Source organism: Scyliorhinus torazame, chromosome 29 (genome assembly GCF_047496885.1).
Source record: "Scyliorhinus torazame isolate Kashiwa2021f chromosome 29, sScyTor2.1, whole genome shotgun sequence".
In the NCBI taxonomy this organism is placed as follows: domain Eukaryota; kingdom Metazoa; phylum Chordata; class Chondrichthyes; order Carcharhiniformes; family Scyliorhinidae; genus Scyliorhinus; species Scyliorhinus torazame.
This window is the reverse complement of record NC_092735.1, coordinates 12,198,771-12,212,268: the sequence shown is the minus strand read 5'-3', so window position 1 is coordinate 12,212,268 and position 13,498 is coordinate 12,198,771. Positions and strand designations below refer to the sequence as shown.

The window sequence follows — 13,498 nt, the reverse complement described above, 5'->3', positions numbered from 1 at the left end:
GACGTTTAAGGGGCATCTTGACAAATACATGAATAGGATAGGAATAGAGGGATACGGACCCCGAAAGTGTAGAAGGTTTTAGGTTAGACGGGCAGCATGGTCGGCACAGGTTGAGGGCCGAAGGGCCTATTCCTGTGCTGTACTGTTCTTTGTTCATTACTTTTCAGTCATTCTCTCTCTGCCCTTCGGTTCCTCTATTTTTCTCTTTTATTCTCACTCTCTGGCTTAGTGCTTCTATCCGTTTCTCACGGTCTCTGTCTGCTGCTCTTCAGCTCATATCCTTCTCCGTGTCTCCGTTTATCTTCCTTCTTTCCCTCTGTGTCTCCTGTCCTGTTTCTCTGTCATTCTCCCTCGAGCTCCAATTCATTCTTTGTCATCCTATCTCTGGTTACAGTTCTCTGCGCTCTCTTCCTTCATGTCTTCTGTCTGTTCCCCTTTTAAAACATTTATTATTCTCCTCTACAATCTGATAGTAAGAGTGTCCATAGCCCCCTTAATCCTCGCCTTCTCTCCTGTGGGACAGGTATCCTGTGGCTTTCGTTGGTCTCTGAAGTTCTCTACATTGTCTTGCTCTCCATTAGTTTCTTGCTCATGGGGTTAGATGTGTGTTTCTCGGGAAACCCCACCTATGGACTCAAACTCAATGCGTTTGCAGCCATTTTCTCTGTCTTGTCAGGTACGTGAGTGTCTTAAACCACTGGACTGTCCACAGGTGAGATACAGATTAAATCTCCCTCTACACTGTCCCCATCAAACACTCCCAGGACAGGTACAGCATGGCGTTAGATACAGATTAAATCTCCCTCTACACTGTCCCCATCAAACACTCCCAGGACAGGTACAGCATGGGGTTAGATACAGAGTAAAGCTCCCTCTACACTGTCCCCATCAAACACTCCCAGGACAGGTACAGCACGGGGTTAGGTACAGAGTAAAGCTCCCTCTACACTGTCCCCATCAAACACTCCCAGGGCAGGTACAACACGGGGTTAGATACAGAGTAAAGCTCCCTCTACACTGTCCCCAACAAACACTCCCAGGGCAGGTACAACACGGGGTTAGATACAGAGTAAAGCTCCCTCTACACTATCCCCATCAAACACTCCCAGGCCAGGTACAGCCCAGGGTTAGATACAGAGTAAAGCTCCCTCTACACTGTCCCCAACAAACACTCCCAGGACAGGTACAGCACAGGGTTAGATACATTATAAAGCTCCCTCTACACTGTCCCCAACAAACACTCCCAGGACAGGTACAACACGGGGTTAGATACAGAGTAAAGCTCCCTCTACACTGTCCCCAACAAACACTCCCAGGGCAGGTACAACACGGGGTTAGATACAGAGTAAAGCTCCCTCGACACTATCCCCATCAAACACTCCCAGGCCAGGTACAGCCCAGGGTTAGATACAGAGTAAAGCTCCCTCTACACTCTCCCCATCAAACACTCCCAGGACAGGTACAGCACGGGGATAGATACAGAGTAAAGCTCCCTCTACACTGTCCCCAACAAACACTCCCAGGACAGGTACAGCACAGGGTTAGATACATTATAAAGCTCCCTCTACACTACACTCCCAGGACAGGTAGAGCATGGGGTTAGAGAGTGATGCATCCTCTACACTGTCCCCATAAAATACATCTGGGAACATCTTCTAAGTACTGACACCTCACTCCCACCCAACAAGGAATCTCAGTAAATATTGATACATGCTATAAATATCGATACACTCCTGTTGATCCTATTCTGTGAGTTTGCATGTTGATGACTGCGTCTGTGAGACTGAGCATGCGTGTGTGTGAAACTGTGCTTAGTGTTTGTGTGTTTACATGTGCATGTCTGTGTGTGACTGTGTGTATGACTACTTCAATTTGTGAGTGTGTCCAAGTATGTGTTAGTCTGTACCCTTGTGGAGGTCAGCGTGTGTGTTAGCGTGATTCTGTGTTTTGAATCATTTCTGCAGGAGTGAGAGTTTATGACAGTATCAATATGTGAGTGTGGGAGAGTGCAGTGTGTTTGTGTGCATGTGTGTCAGAGTGCTCACTGTGTGCCAATGTGTGTTAGTGCAGTGTCAGTGTGTGTTAGTGCAGTGTGAGTGTGTTAATGCAGAGTAAGTGTTTGTGCAGTGTGAGTGTGTGTTAGTGCAGTGTGTGTGAAAATGAAAATCGCTTATTGTCACAAGTAGGCTTCAAATGAAGTTACTGTGAAAAGCCCCTAGTCACCACATTCCGGCGCCTGTTCGGGGAGGCTGTTACGGGAATTGGACCGTGCTGCTGGCCTGCCTTGGTCTGCTTTCAAAGCCAGCGATTTAGCCCTGTGCTAAACAGCCCCCTGTGTTCATGCAGTGCGTGTGTTAGTGCAGTGTGTGTCAGTGTGGAAGAGTGCAGTGTGTGTGTTAGTGCAGTGTGTGTGTGTTAGTGCAGTGTGTGTGTGTTAGTGCAGTGCGTGTGTTAGTGCAGTGTGTGTGTCAGTGTGGAAGAGTGGTGTGTGTGGTAGTGCAGTGAGAGTGTGTTAGTGCAGTGTGAGTGTGTGTTAGTGCAGTGTGAGTGTGAGTGTTTAGTGCAGTGTGAGTGTTTAGTGCAGTGTGAGTGTTTAGTGCAGTGTGTGTGTTAGTGCAGTGAGAGTGTGTTAGTGCAGTGTGTGTGTGTTAGTGCAGTGTGAATGTGTGTTAGTGCAGTGAGTGTGTTAGTGCAGTGAGTGTGTTAGTGCAGTGAGAGTGCGTCTGTTAGTGCAGTGTGAGTACGTGTGTTAGTGCAGTGTGCGTGTGTTAGTGCAGTGTGAGTACATGTGTTAGTGCAGTGTGAGTGTGTGTTAGTGCAGTGTGAGTGTGTGTTAGTGCAGTGTGTGTTAGTGCAGTGTGTGTGTGTTAGTGCAGTGTGTGTGTGTTAGTGCAGTGTGTGTTAGTGCAGTGTGTGTGCTTTAGTGCAGTGTGTGTGTCAGTGTGAGAGAGTGCAGTGTGAATGTGTGAGTGCAGTGAGTGTGTTAGTGCAGTGTGAGTGCTTTAGTGCAGTGTGTGTGTCAGTGTGGGAGAGTGCAGTGTGTGTGTGTATTAGTGCAGTATGTGTGTGTTAGTGCAGTATGTGTGTGTTAGTGCAGTATGTGTGTGTTAGTGCAGTATGTGTGTGTTAGTGCAGTGCGTGTGTGTGTTAGTGCAGTGTGTGTTAGTGCAGTGTGTGTTAGTGCAGTGTGAATCTGTTAGTGCAGTGTGGGGGAGTGCAGTGAGTGTGTTAGTGCAGTGTGAGTGTGTTAGTGCAGTGTGAGTGTGTTAGTGCAGTGTGAGTGTGTGTTAGTGCAGTGTGAGTGTGTGTTAGTGCAGTGTGTGTTAGTGCAGTGTGAATCTGTTAGTGCAGTGTGGGGGAGTGCAGTGAGTGTGTTAGTGCAGTGTGAGTGTGTTAGTGCAGTGTGAGTGTGTGTTAGTGCAGTGTGAGTGTGTGTTAGTGCAGTGTGAGTGCGTTAGTGCAGTGTGAATGTGTGTTAGTGCAGTGTGAATGTGTGTTAGTGCAGTGTGAATGTGTGTTAGTGCAGTGTGTGTGTGTTAGTGCAGTGTGAGTGTGTTAGTGCAGTGTGAGTGTGTGTTAGTGCAGTGTGAGTGTTTAGTGCAGTGTGTGTGTGTTAGTGCAGTGTGAGTGTGTGTTAGTGCAGTGGGCGTGGGAGAGTGCAGTGTGCGTGTGTTAGTGCAGTGTGTGTGTGTTAGTGCAGTGTGTGTGTTAGTGCAGTGTGAGTGTGTTAGTGCAGTGTGTGTGTGTTAGTGCAGTGTGCATGGGAGAGTGCAGTGTGTGTGTGTTAGTGCAGTGTGAGTGTTTAGTGCAGTGAGTGTTTAGTGCAGCATGAGTGCGTTAGTGCAGTGTGTGTGTGCAGTGTGAGTGTGTGTTAGTGCAGCGTGAGTGTGTGTTAGTGCAGTGTGAGTGTGTGTTAGTGCAGTGTGAATGTGTGCTAGTGCAGTGTGAGTGTGTGTTAGTGCAGTGTGAGTGTTTAGTGCAGTGTGAGTGTTTAGTGCAGTGTGAGTGTTTAGTGCAGTGAGTGTTTAGTGCAGTGTGTGTGTGCAGCGTGAGTGTGTGTTAGTGCAGCGTGAGTGTGTGTTAGTGCAGTGTGAGTGTTTAGTGCAGTGTGTGTGTGTTAGTGCAGTGTGAGTGTGTGTTAGTGCAGTGGGCGTGGGAGAGTGCAGTGTGCGTGTGTTAGTGCAGTGTGTGTGTGTTAGTGCAGTGTGTGTGTTAGTGCAGTGTGAGTGTGTTAGTGCAGTGTGTGTGTGTTAGTGCAGTGTGCATGGGAGAGTGCAGTGTGTGTGTGTTAGTGCAGTGTGAGTGTTTAGTGCAGTGAGTGTTTAGTGCAGCATGAGTGCGTTAGTGCAGTGTGTGTGTGCAGTGTGAGTGTGTGTTAGTGCAGCGTGAGTGTGTGTTAGTGCAGTGTGAGTGTGTGTTAGTGCAGTGTGAATGTGTGCTAGTGCAGTGTGAGTGTGTGTTAGTGCAGTGTGAGTGTTTAGTGCAGTGTGAGTGTTTAGTGCAGTGAGTGTTTAGTGCAGCATGAGTGCGTTAGTGCAGTGTGTGTGTGCAGCGTGAGTGTGTGTTAGTGCAGCGTGAGTGTGTGTTAGTGCAGTGTGAATGTGTGCTAGTGCAGTGTGAGTGTGTGTTAGTGCAGTGTGAGTGTTTAGTGCAGTGTGTGTGTTAGTGCAGTATGAGTGTTTAGTGCAGTGTGTGTGTTAGTGCAGTGTGAGTGTGTTAGTGCAGTGTGTGTGTTAGTGCAGTGTGTGTGTGTTAGTGCAGTGTGAGTGTTAGTGCAGTGTGAGTGTGTTAGTGCAGTGTGTGTGTGTTAGTGCAGTGTGTGTGTGTTAGTGCAGTGTGTGTGTTAGTGCAGTGTGTGTGTTAGTGCAGTGTGCGTGGGAGAGTGCAGTGTGTGTGTGTTAGTGCAGTGTGTGTGTGTTAGTGCAGTGTGAGTGTTTAGTGCAGTGTGAGTGCGTTAGTGCAGCATGAGTGCGTTAGTGCAGTGTGTGTGTGTGTGCAGTGAGAGTGTGTGTTAGTGCAGTGTGAGTGTGTGTTAGTGCAGTGTGAGTGTTTGTTAGTGCAGTGTGAGTGTTTAGTGCAGTGTGAGTGTTTAGTGCAGTGTGAGTGTTTAGTGCAGTGTGAGTGTGTGTTAGTGCAGTGTGAGTGTTTAGTGCAGTGTGTGTGTTAGTGCAGTGTGTGTGTTAGTGCAGTGTGTGTGTTAGTGCAGTGTGTGTGTTAGTGCAGTGTGTGTGTGTTAGTGCAGTGTGTGTGTGTTAGTGCAGTGTGTGTTAGTGCAGTGTGAGTGTTAGTGCAGTGTGAGTGTGTTAGTGCAGTGTGTGTGTGTTAGTGCAGTGTGAGTGTTAGTGCAGTGTGTGTGTGTTAGTGCAGTGTGTGTGTGTTAGTGCAGTGTGAATATGTGTTAGTGCAGTGTGAATATGTGTTAGTGTAGTGTGTGTGTGTTAGTGCAGTGTGAATATGTGTTAGTGCAGTGTGTGTGTTAGTGCAGTGTGAGTGTTAGTGCAGTGTGAGTGTTAGTGCAGTGTGTGTGTGTTAGTGCAGTGTGTGTGTGTTAGTGCAGTGTGTGTGTGTTAGTGCAGTGTGAATATGTGTTAGTGCAGTGTGTGTTAGTACAGTGTGAGTGTGTGTTAGTGCAGTGTGAGTGTGTTAGTGCAGTGTGTGTGTTAGTGCAGTGTGTGTGTTAGTGCAGTGTGTGTGTTAGTGCAGTGTGAGTGTTAGTGCAGTGTGTTAGTGCAGTGTGTTAGTGCAGTATGTGTGTGTTAGTGCAATGTGTGTGTTAGTGCAGTGTGTGTGTTAGTGCAGTGTGTGTGTTTTAGTGCAGTGTGTGTGTGTGTGTGTTAGTGCAGTGTGAGTGTTAGTGCAGTGGGTGTGTGTTAGTGCAGTGTGTGTGTGTGTGTTAGTGCAGTGTGAGTGTGTGTTAGTGCAGTGTGAGTGTTAGTGCAGTGTGTGTGTATGTTAGTGCAGTGTGTGTGTTAGTGCAGTGTGAATGTGTGTTAGTGCAGTGTGTGTGTGTTAGTGCAGTGTGAGTGTGTGTTAGTGCAGTGTGTGTGTTAGTGCAGTGTGTGTGTGTTAGTGCAGTGTGTGTGTGTTAGTGCAGTGTGAGTGTGTGTTAGTGCAGTGTGAGTGTGTTAGTGCAGTGTGTGTGTTAGTGCAGTGTGAGTGTTAGTGCAGTGTGTGTGTTAGTGCAGTGTGAGTGTTTAGTGCAGTGTGAGTGTGTTAGTGCAGTGTGAGTGTGTTAGTGCAGTGTGAGTGTGTGTTAGTGCAGTGTGAGTGTTTAGTGCAGTGTGTGTGTTAGTGCAGTGTGAGTGTGTTAGTGCAGTGTGTGTGTTAGTGCAGTGTGTGTGTTAGTGCAGTGTGTGTGTGTTAGTGCAGTGTGAGTGTTAGTGCAGTGTGTTAGTGCAGTGTGAGTGTGTTAGTGCAGTGAGTGTTAGTGCAGTGTGTGTGTTAGTGCAGTGTGTGTGTGTTAGTGCAGTGTGTGTGTATATTAGTGCAGTGTGTGTTAGTGCAGTGTGAGTGCGTGTTAGTGCAGTGTGAATGTGTGTTAGTGCAGTGTGTGTGTGTTAGTGCAGTGTGTGTGTTAATGCAGTGTGTGTGTGTTAGTGCAGTGTGAACGTGTGTTAGTGCAGTGTGAGTGTGTGTTAGTGCAGTGTGTGTTAGTGCAGTGTGAGTGTGTGTTAGTGCAGTGTGTGTTAGTGCAGTGTGTGTGTTAGTGCAGTGTGAATGTGTGTTAGTGCAGTGTGTGTGTGTTAGTGCAGTGTGTGTGTGTTAGTGCAGTGTGTGTGTGTTAGTGCAGTGTGTGTGTGTGTGTGTGTTAGTGCAGTGTGTGCGTGTTAGTGCAGTGTGTGTGTGTTAGTGCAGTGTGAATGTGTGTTAGTGCAGTGTGTGTGTGTTAGTGCAGTGTGAATGTGTGTTAGTGCAGTGTGAGTGTGTGTTAGTGCAGTGTGAGTGTGTGTTAGTGCAGTGTGAGTGCGTTAGTGCAGTGTGAATGTGTGTTAGTGCAGTGTGAGTGTGTGTTAGTGCAGTGTGAATGTGTGTTAGTGCAGTGTGAATGTGTGTTAGTGCAGTGTGTGTGTGTTAGTGCAGTGTGAGTGTGTTAGTGCAGTGTGAGTGTGTGTTAGTGCAGTGTGAGTGTTTAGTGCAGTGTGTGTGTGTTAGTGCAGTGTGAGTGTGTGTTAGTGCAGTGGGCGTGGGAGAGTGCAGTGTGCGTGTGTTAGTGCAGTGTGAGTGTGTTAGTGCAGTGTGTGTGTGTTAGTGCAGTGTGCGTGGGAGAGTGCAGTGTGTGTGTTAGTGCAGTGTGTGTGTGTTAGTGCAGTGTGAGTGTTAGTGCAGTGTGAGTGTGTTAGTGCAGTGAGTGTTAGTGCAGTGTGTGTGTTAGTGCAGTGTGTGTGTGTGTGTGTTAGTGCAGTGTGTGTGTATATTAGTGCAGTGTGTGTTAGTGCAGTGTGAGTGCGTGTTAGTGCAGTGTGAATGTGTGTTAGTGCAGTGTGTGTGTGTTAGTGCAGTGTGTGTGTTAATGCAGTGTGTGTGTGTTAGTGCAGTGTGAACGTGTGTTAGTGCAGTGTGAGTGTGTGTTAGTGCAGTGTGAGTGTGTGTTAGTGCAGTGTGAGTGTGTGTTAGTGCAGTGTGTGTTAGTGCAGTGTGTGTGTTAGTGCAGTGTGAATGTGTGTTAGTGCAGTGTGTGTGTGTTAGTGCAGTGTGTGTGTGTTAGTGCAGTGTGTGTGTGTGTGTGTGTGTTAGTGCAGTGTGTGTGTGTTAGTGCAGTGTGTGTGTGTGTGTGTTAGTGCAGTGTGTGTGTGTTAGTGCAGTGTGAATGTGTGTTAGTGCAGTGTGTGTGTGTTAGTGCAGTGTGTGTGTGTGTGTGTTAGTGCAGTGTGTGTGTGTTAGTGCAGTGTGAATGTGTGTTAGTGCAGTGTGTGTGTGTTAGTGCAGTGTGAGTTGTAGTCAATAAATAGGAGTCTAATGTAGGAGTCCTTGTTTTCGAGATGCTCTAGGGATGAGTGTAGGGCCAGGGAAATTGTGTCTGATGTGGACCGGTTGCAGCGGTATGCGAATTGCTGTGGATCAAGGCGTTCTGGGAGTATGGAGGTGATGCGCTTCATGATCAACCTCTCGAAGCACTTCATTACGACTGAAGTCAGGGCCACTGGTTGGTAGTCATTGAGGCACGTTGCCTGGTTCTTCTTTGGTACCGGTATGATGGTGGTCTTCTTGAAGCAGGCGGGGACCTCGGAGTGGAGTAGGGACAGGTTAAAGATGTCCGCGAACACCTCTGCCAGCTGGTCCGCGCAGGCTCTGCGTGCACGACCAGGGATCCCGTCCGGGCCCGTCGCCTTCCGAGGGTTCACTTTCAGGAAGGCCAATCTGACTTCGGAAGCTGTGATGGTGGGAATGGGTGAGTTATGGGCTGCTGGGGCACTCGCCAGCGGATTGTTGGTTAACAGCGGGATTGTTGGTTAGTGCAGTGTGCGTGTGTTAGTGCAGTGTGAGTGTGTGTTAGTGCAGTGTGTGTTAGTGCAGTGTGAGTATGTGTTAATGCAGTGTGTGTGCGTGTGTTAGTGGTGTGTGTTAGTGCAGTGTGAGTGTGTGTTAGTGCAGTGTGCGTGTGTTAGTGCAGTGTGTGTGTGTTAGTGCAGTGTGTGTGTTAGTGCAGTGTGTGTGTTAGTGGTGTGTTAGTGCAGTGTGAGTACGTGTGTGTGTTAGTGCGTGTTAGTGCAGTGTGAATGTGTTAGTGCAGTATGTGTGTGTGCCAGTGCAGTGTGTGTGTGTGTCAGTGCAGTGTGTGTGTGTGTTAGTGCAGTGTGAGTGCGTGTGTTAGTGCAGTGTGAGTGCGTGTGTTAGTGCAGTGTGCGTGTTAGTGCAGTGTGAGTTAGTGCAGTGTGAGTGTGTGTTAGTGCAGTGTGTGTGTGTTAGTGCAGGGAGTGTGTGTTAGTGCAGTGCGAGTGTGTTAGTGCAGTGTGTGCGTTAGTGCAGTGTGTGTGTGTTAGTGCAGTGTGTGTGTGTGTTAGTGCAGTGTGAGTGTGTTAGTGCAGTGTGTGTGTTAGTGCAGTGTGTGTGTTAGTGCAGTGTGTGTTAGTGCAGTGTGTGTGTTAGTGCAGGGAGTGTGTTAGTGCAGTGTGAGTGTGTTAGTGCAGTGTGTTAGTGCAGTGTGTGTGTTAGTGCAGTGTGTGTGTGTGTTAGTGCAGTGTGAGTGTGTTATTGCAGTGTGTGTGTTAGTGCAGTGTGTGTTAGTGCAGTGTGTGTGTTAGTGCAGTGTGTGTGTGTTAGTGCAGTGTGTGTGTGTTAGTGCAGCGTGAATGTGTGTTAGTGCAGTGTGTGTGTTAGTGCAGTGTGTGTGTTAGTGCAGTGTGTGTTAGTGCAATGTGAGTGTGTGTTAGTGCAGTGTATGTGTTAGTGCAGTGTGTGTGTGTTAGTGCAGTGTGTGTGAGTGTTAGTGCAGTGTGAGTGTGTGTTAGTGCAGTGTGTGTTAGTGCAGTGTCAGTGTAATGTTACTCCTTTATTCTCAGGCCTGCTGGGGATGGTTGCCCATATGATGTACACACAGGTTTTCCAAGTGACAGCAAGTCAAGGGCCAGAGGACTGGAGACCCCATCGCTGGGACTTTGGCTGGTCCTTCTAGTGAGTAGATCATCTGACCGGGAAGTGGGGGGAACATTTGATTATTTATTGGCGGTGAGCACGCACTCGTTGTACTGTCGCTAACCTCTGGCTGTTTTGCAGCTTGGCTTGGGTCTCCTTCACATTCTGCATGGCGTCCTCCGTCACTGCTCTCAACATCTACACCAAGACAGTGCTTGAATTTCACCAGTCGCAGAAAATCTACAAACATAGCTTGAAGCGGGGGCCCGACGAGCTGTACTATTTCCCAGGCCATTGCAGCTCAGCTGAAGTCTTTTCCCATCCGGCTCCGAACCTCCTGATGGGCAGGTCGCCGGCGGGCGAACCCGATCTCGCCGAGCCCCTGGGGGATGAACATTGCTAATGCACGATGGAGTCTGCGCCTGTTCACCTCGACCCACTTCCTGTTTGATGTGATGTACTTTCCCTCAGAAACACTGTCAATGTAAAACCGTTTTCCACTAAAGAACCCGAGCTGTGGGCACAGCGATTGCTCCTGGAGTTTGGTGTTGTGATCCATCCATTTCATCAGAGTCAGTGAGATGTGGATGACCAGCAGATTTTAAAAATAAATAAATTTAGAGTACCCAATTCATTATTTTCCAACTAAGGGGCAATTTAGCGCGGCCAATCCACCCACCCTGCACATCTTTGGGTTGTGGGGGCGAAACCCACGCAGACACGGGGAGAACGTGCAAACTCCACACGGACAGGGACCCAGAGCCGGGATCGAACCCGGGACCTCGGCGCCGTGAGGCCGCAGTGCTAACCACTGCGCCGCCGTGCCGTCCCAATTCGGATTGATTTTGATGTTTGTTTTTTTAAAAACTCGATCGTGGGATGTGGGCGCCAGCATTTATTGGCCATCGCTGAGGGCATTTTTACGGGTCGACCGCATTGCTGTGGTTCTGGAGTCACATGTAGGCCAGATTGGGTAAGGGTGGCAGATTTCCTTCCCTAAAGGACATTAGTGAAGCAGATGGGCTTTTAACGACAATTAGTTTCCTGGCCATCATTCAACTTTTTAATACCAGATATTTTATTAAATTCTAATTTCATCATCTGCCATGAGGTGAGGGGGGGGGGATTCGAACCTGGGTCCTTAGAGCTTCTGGGTGGCTAGTCCCGCAATATACCACTACACCACCATCTCCAGAATGTTTTGAAAATTCATTTACAGGCGGTGGTTAGCACTGCTGCCTCATGGCGCCAAGGGCCCGGGTTCGATCGCAGCCCTGGGTCACTGTCTGAGTGGAGTTTGCACATTCTCCCCGTGGGCCAACCCAAAAGGTGTGCAGCGCATGCAGATTCATCACACTAAATAGCTCCTTCATTGGAAAAAGGTTCAAAACATATTTTAAAATATTAAATTCATTTGTGGGGTGCGAGCATCGCTGGTTAGGGCAGCAATTATTGCCCATCGGAAGGTGGTGCTGAGCTGCCTTCTTGAGCCGCGGCAGTCCCCGAGGTGTAGGTACACCCACTGTGCTGTTAGGGAGGGAGTTCCAGGACTTTGACCCAGCGACAGTGAAGGAACGGCCGATATATTTCCAAGTCGGGACGGTGAGTGACTTGGAGGGGAACCTCCAGGTGGGGGGGGGGGGGGGGGGGGGGGGGTCCCAGGTATCTGCTGCTCTTGTCCTTCTAGATGGGGGAGGTCATGGGTTTGGAAGGTGCTGTCCAAGGAACCTTGGCGAGTTACTGCAGTGTATCTTGTAGATGGTACACACGGCTGCCACTGTGGAGGGCTGTATTGATTGATAAGGAATTGATTGGAAGCAGGGTGAAGCCCAAGGGCATCCTGTGGCATAGGAGTGGGGTGTGTCACCCACCCCTCACAACCATTTCTGGTGGCCCTCTTGTCACTAAAACCCATTACCAAACGACTGGTTCAATATTGTGAGCCAGACAGTGGGGGAAAAAATCAGTTAGCGCTGGAACGAACAAATGTTCAAATGGATTCATACAGGGAATGTGGATGGAAACATTGACGGGGTTAGGATGGGCAGTGAACCGGGTGTGAGAGGAGAGACTGCCAGAGAGGGAATTAAACAAGTGGGTAGAGAGTGCGAGGGAGGGACTGAACCACCTGTGGAGGATGGGTGCGTTTATTTCTCTTGTTCCAGGATAATATTTACTCCAACGGCCCCCTTAAAATTCAAAGTTGTTCAGAACGTGGGGTATTGAGGAAAGAAAGACAACGAAGAAAGGACAGAAGCCAAGACAATGCAGAAAGAGTGAGACGTGAAACGAAAGACGGAGAGAGAGAATAAATGTTGGAATGAGTGAGAGAATGAACACAAACTGGTTAAGAGGGGGATTATAAGTGACAGTCACCATAGTCCCAGATGACCATAGGCTGAGGGGAAGAACTGACTGGTGGTTTTTAAATAAAGTGCCCAATTCTCCCCCCCCCCAATTAAGGGGCGATTTAGCATGGCCAATCCACCGAGCCTGCACATCTTTGGGTTGTGGGGGTGAGACCCACGCAAACACGGGGAGAATGTGCAAACTGCACACGGGCAGTGACCCAGGGCCGGGATCGAACCTGGGATCTCGGCGCCGTGTGGCAACAGTGCTAACCACTACGCCACAGGAATGGTGGTGATTTGACGTGAGGGTCACCACGTGGCAGGTGAGGGGCAAGGTGGAGAAGGCGGGGCCTTCTCGAATAACCTCAGCCGGTACGGGAATTGAATCTGCGCTGCTGGCCTCGCCCAGCATCACAAACCAGCCGTCCAGCCCACTGAGCTAAACCGGGCCCCGGGTGTTTGGGGGGGGGGGGTATAGAGAACGAGACAGGGAAAGAATGACAGCCGGAGCAAGTGATGGAGAGAAGCAGTGAATGAGAAATGGATAGAGTGGGAGATTCGTAGAGCGAATGTGAGATTAATTGAAATCCTTGCTCTTTGAGAATTGTCAGTTGACTGACTGTCGACGAAGTCAGCAGTTTTATTAGACGGGAAGAAAAGAGGCTGGGTCTCCAGTGAGTATGCCCAGCACAAAGAGGTCTGTTTGAAACACAAGAGTGTCTTGTTGCCTGAAATATGAAACGTCAATGGCCTAGCCATTATCACTTTGCCCGTTGTACCATCAAGGAAGCTTCTCACGGGTCCTCACTGACAGAGAGGGTTTGAGAACAATTAAATCCAGGCTCCAGGCCGATGGTCCACAGGGGCTGATGGTCCACGGGATTTAAATGGATATTGGAAGGTGGATCAGCTCTGGGAACAGCCGTGTGACAGGTCAAACTGAATTCAATGAGTCGGGTTTCTCAAAGCAGCCTGTACACTGCAGGCTGCCAATCAGATAGTACGACAAACCGAATCAAAGCAGAAAAGCTGCCCACTCAGCTTCTGAATGGAACAGTTAACGTTTTAGCTGAAAACTCTCAATAGGAAGGAAGCAACTGACCGAAACAAAGAGGGGCAGAGAAATGAAATGAAATGAAAATCGCTTATTGTCACAAGTAGGCTTCAAATGAAGTTACTGTGAAAAGCCCCTAGTCGCCACATTCCGGCGCCTGTTCGGGGAGGCTGGTACGGGAATCGAACCGTGCTGCTGGCTTGCTTTGGTCTGCTTTCAAAGCCAGCGATTTAGCCCTGTGCTAAACAGCCCCGAACAACTAAACTAAAAATAAATAAATTTAGAGTACCCAATTCTTTTTTCCAATTAAGGGGCAACTTAGCGAGGCCAATCCACCCACCCTGCACATCTTTTTCGGTTGTGGGGGTGAGACCCACGCAGACACGGGGAGAATGTGCAAACTCCACACGGACAGTGACCCGGGGCCGGGATCGAACCTGCGCCCTTGGCGCCATGAGGCAGCAGTGCTAACCACTGTGCCACGCGATGCCCCGGGAGAAACAGGTTAATGGTAGACAGA

At 48.9% G+C, this 13,498-nt stretch overlaps 1 protein-coding gene across 1 annotated transcript in view; it reads left to right on the top strand.

Annotated features, from left to right (window-relative positions):
* Nucleotides 1-10,077, top strand: part of LOC140404124 (germ cell-specific gene 1-like protein) — a 52,510-nt gene extending 42,433 nt beyond the window's left edge. The window contains exons 4-6 of the mRNA XM_072492543.1: nucleotides 524-676; nucleotides 9,501-9,612; nucleotides 9,715-10,077. Coding sequence (XP_072348644.1) covers nucleotides 524-676; nucleotides 9,501-9,612; nucleotides 9,715-9,976 — 527 coding nt within the window. The 3' untranslated portion in view covers nucleotides 9,977-10,077. The remainder of the gene's footprint in view (nucleotides 1-523; nucleotides 677-9,500; nucleotides 9,613-9,714) is intronic.
* The last annotated feature ends 3,421 nt before the right edge of the window (nucleotides 10,078-13,498 follow it).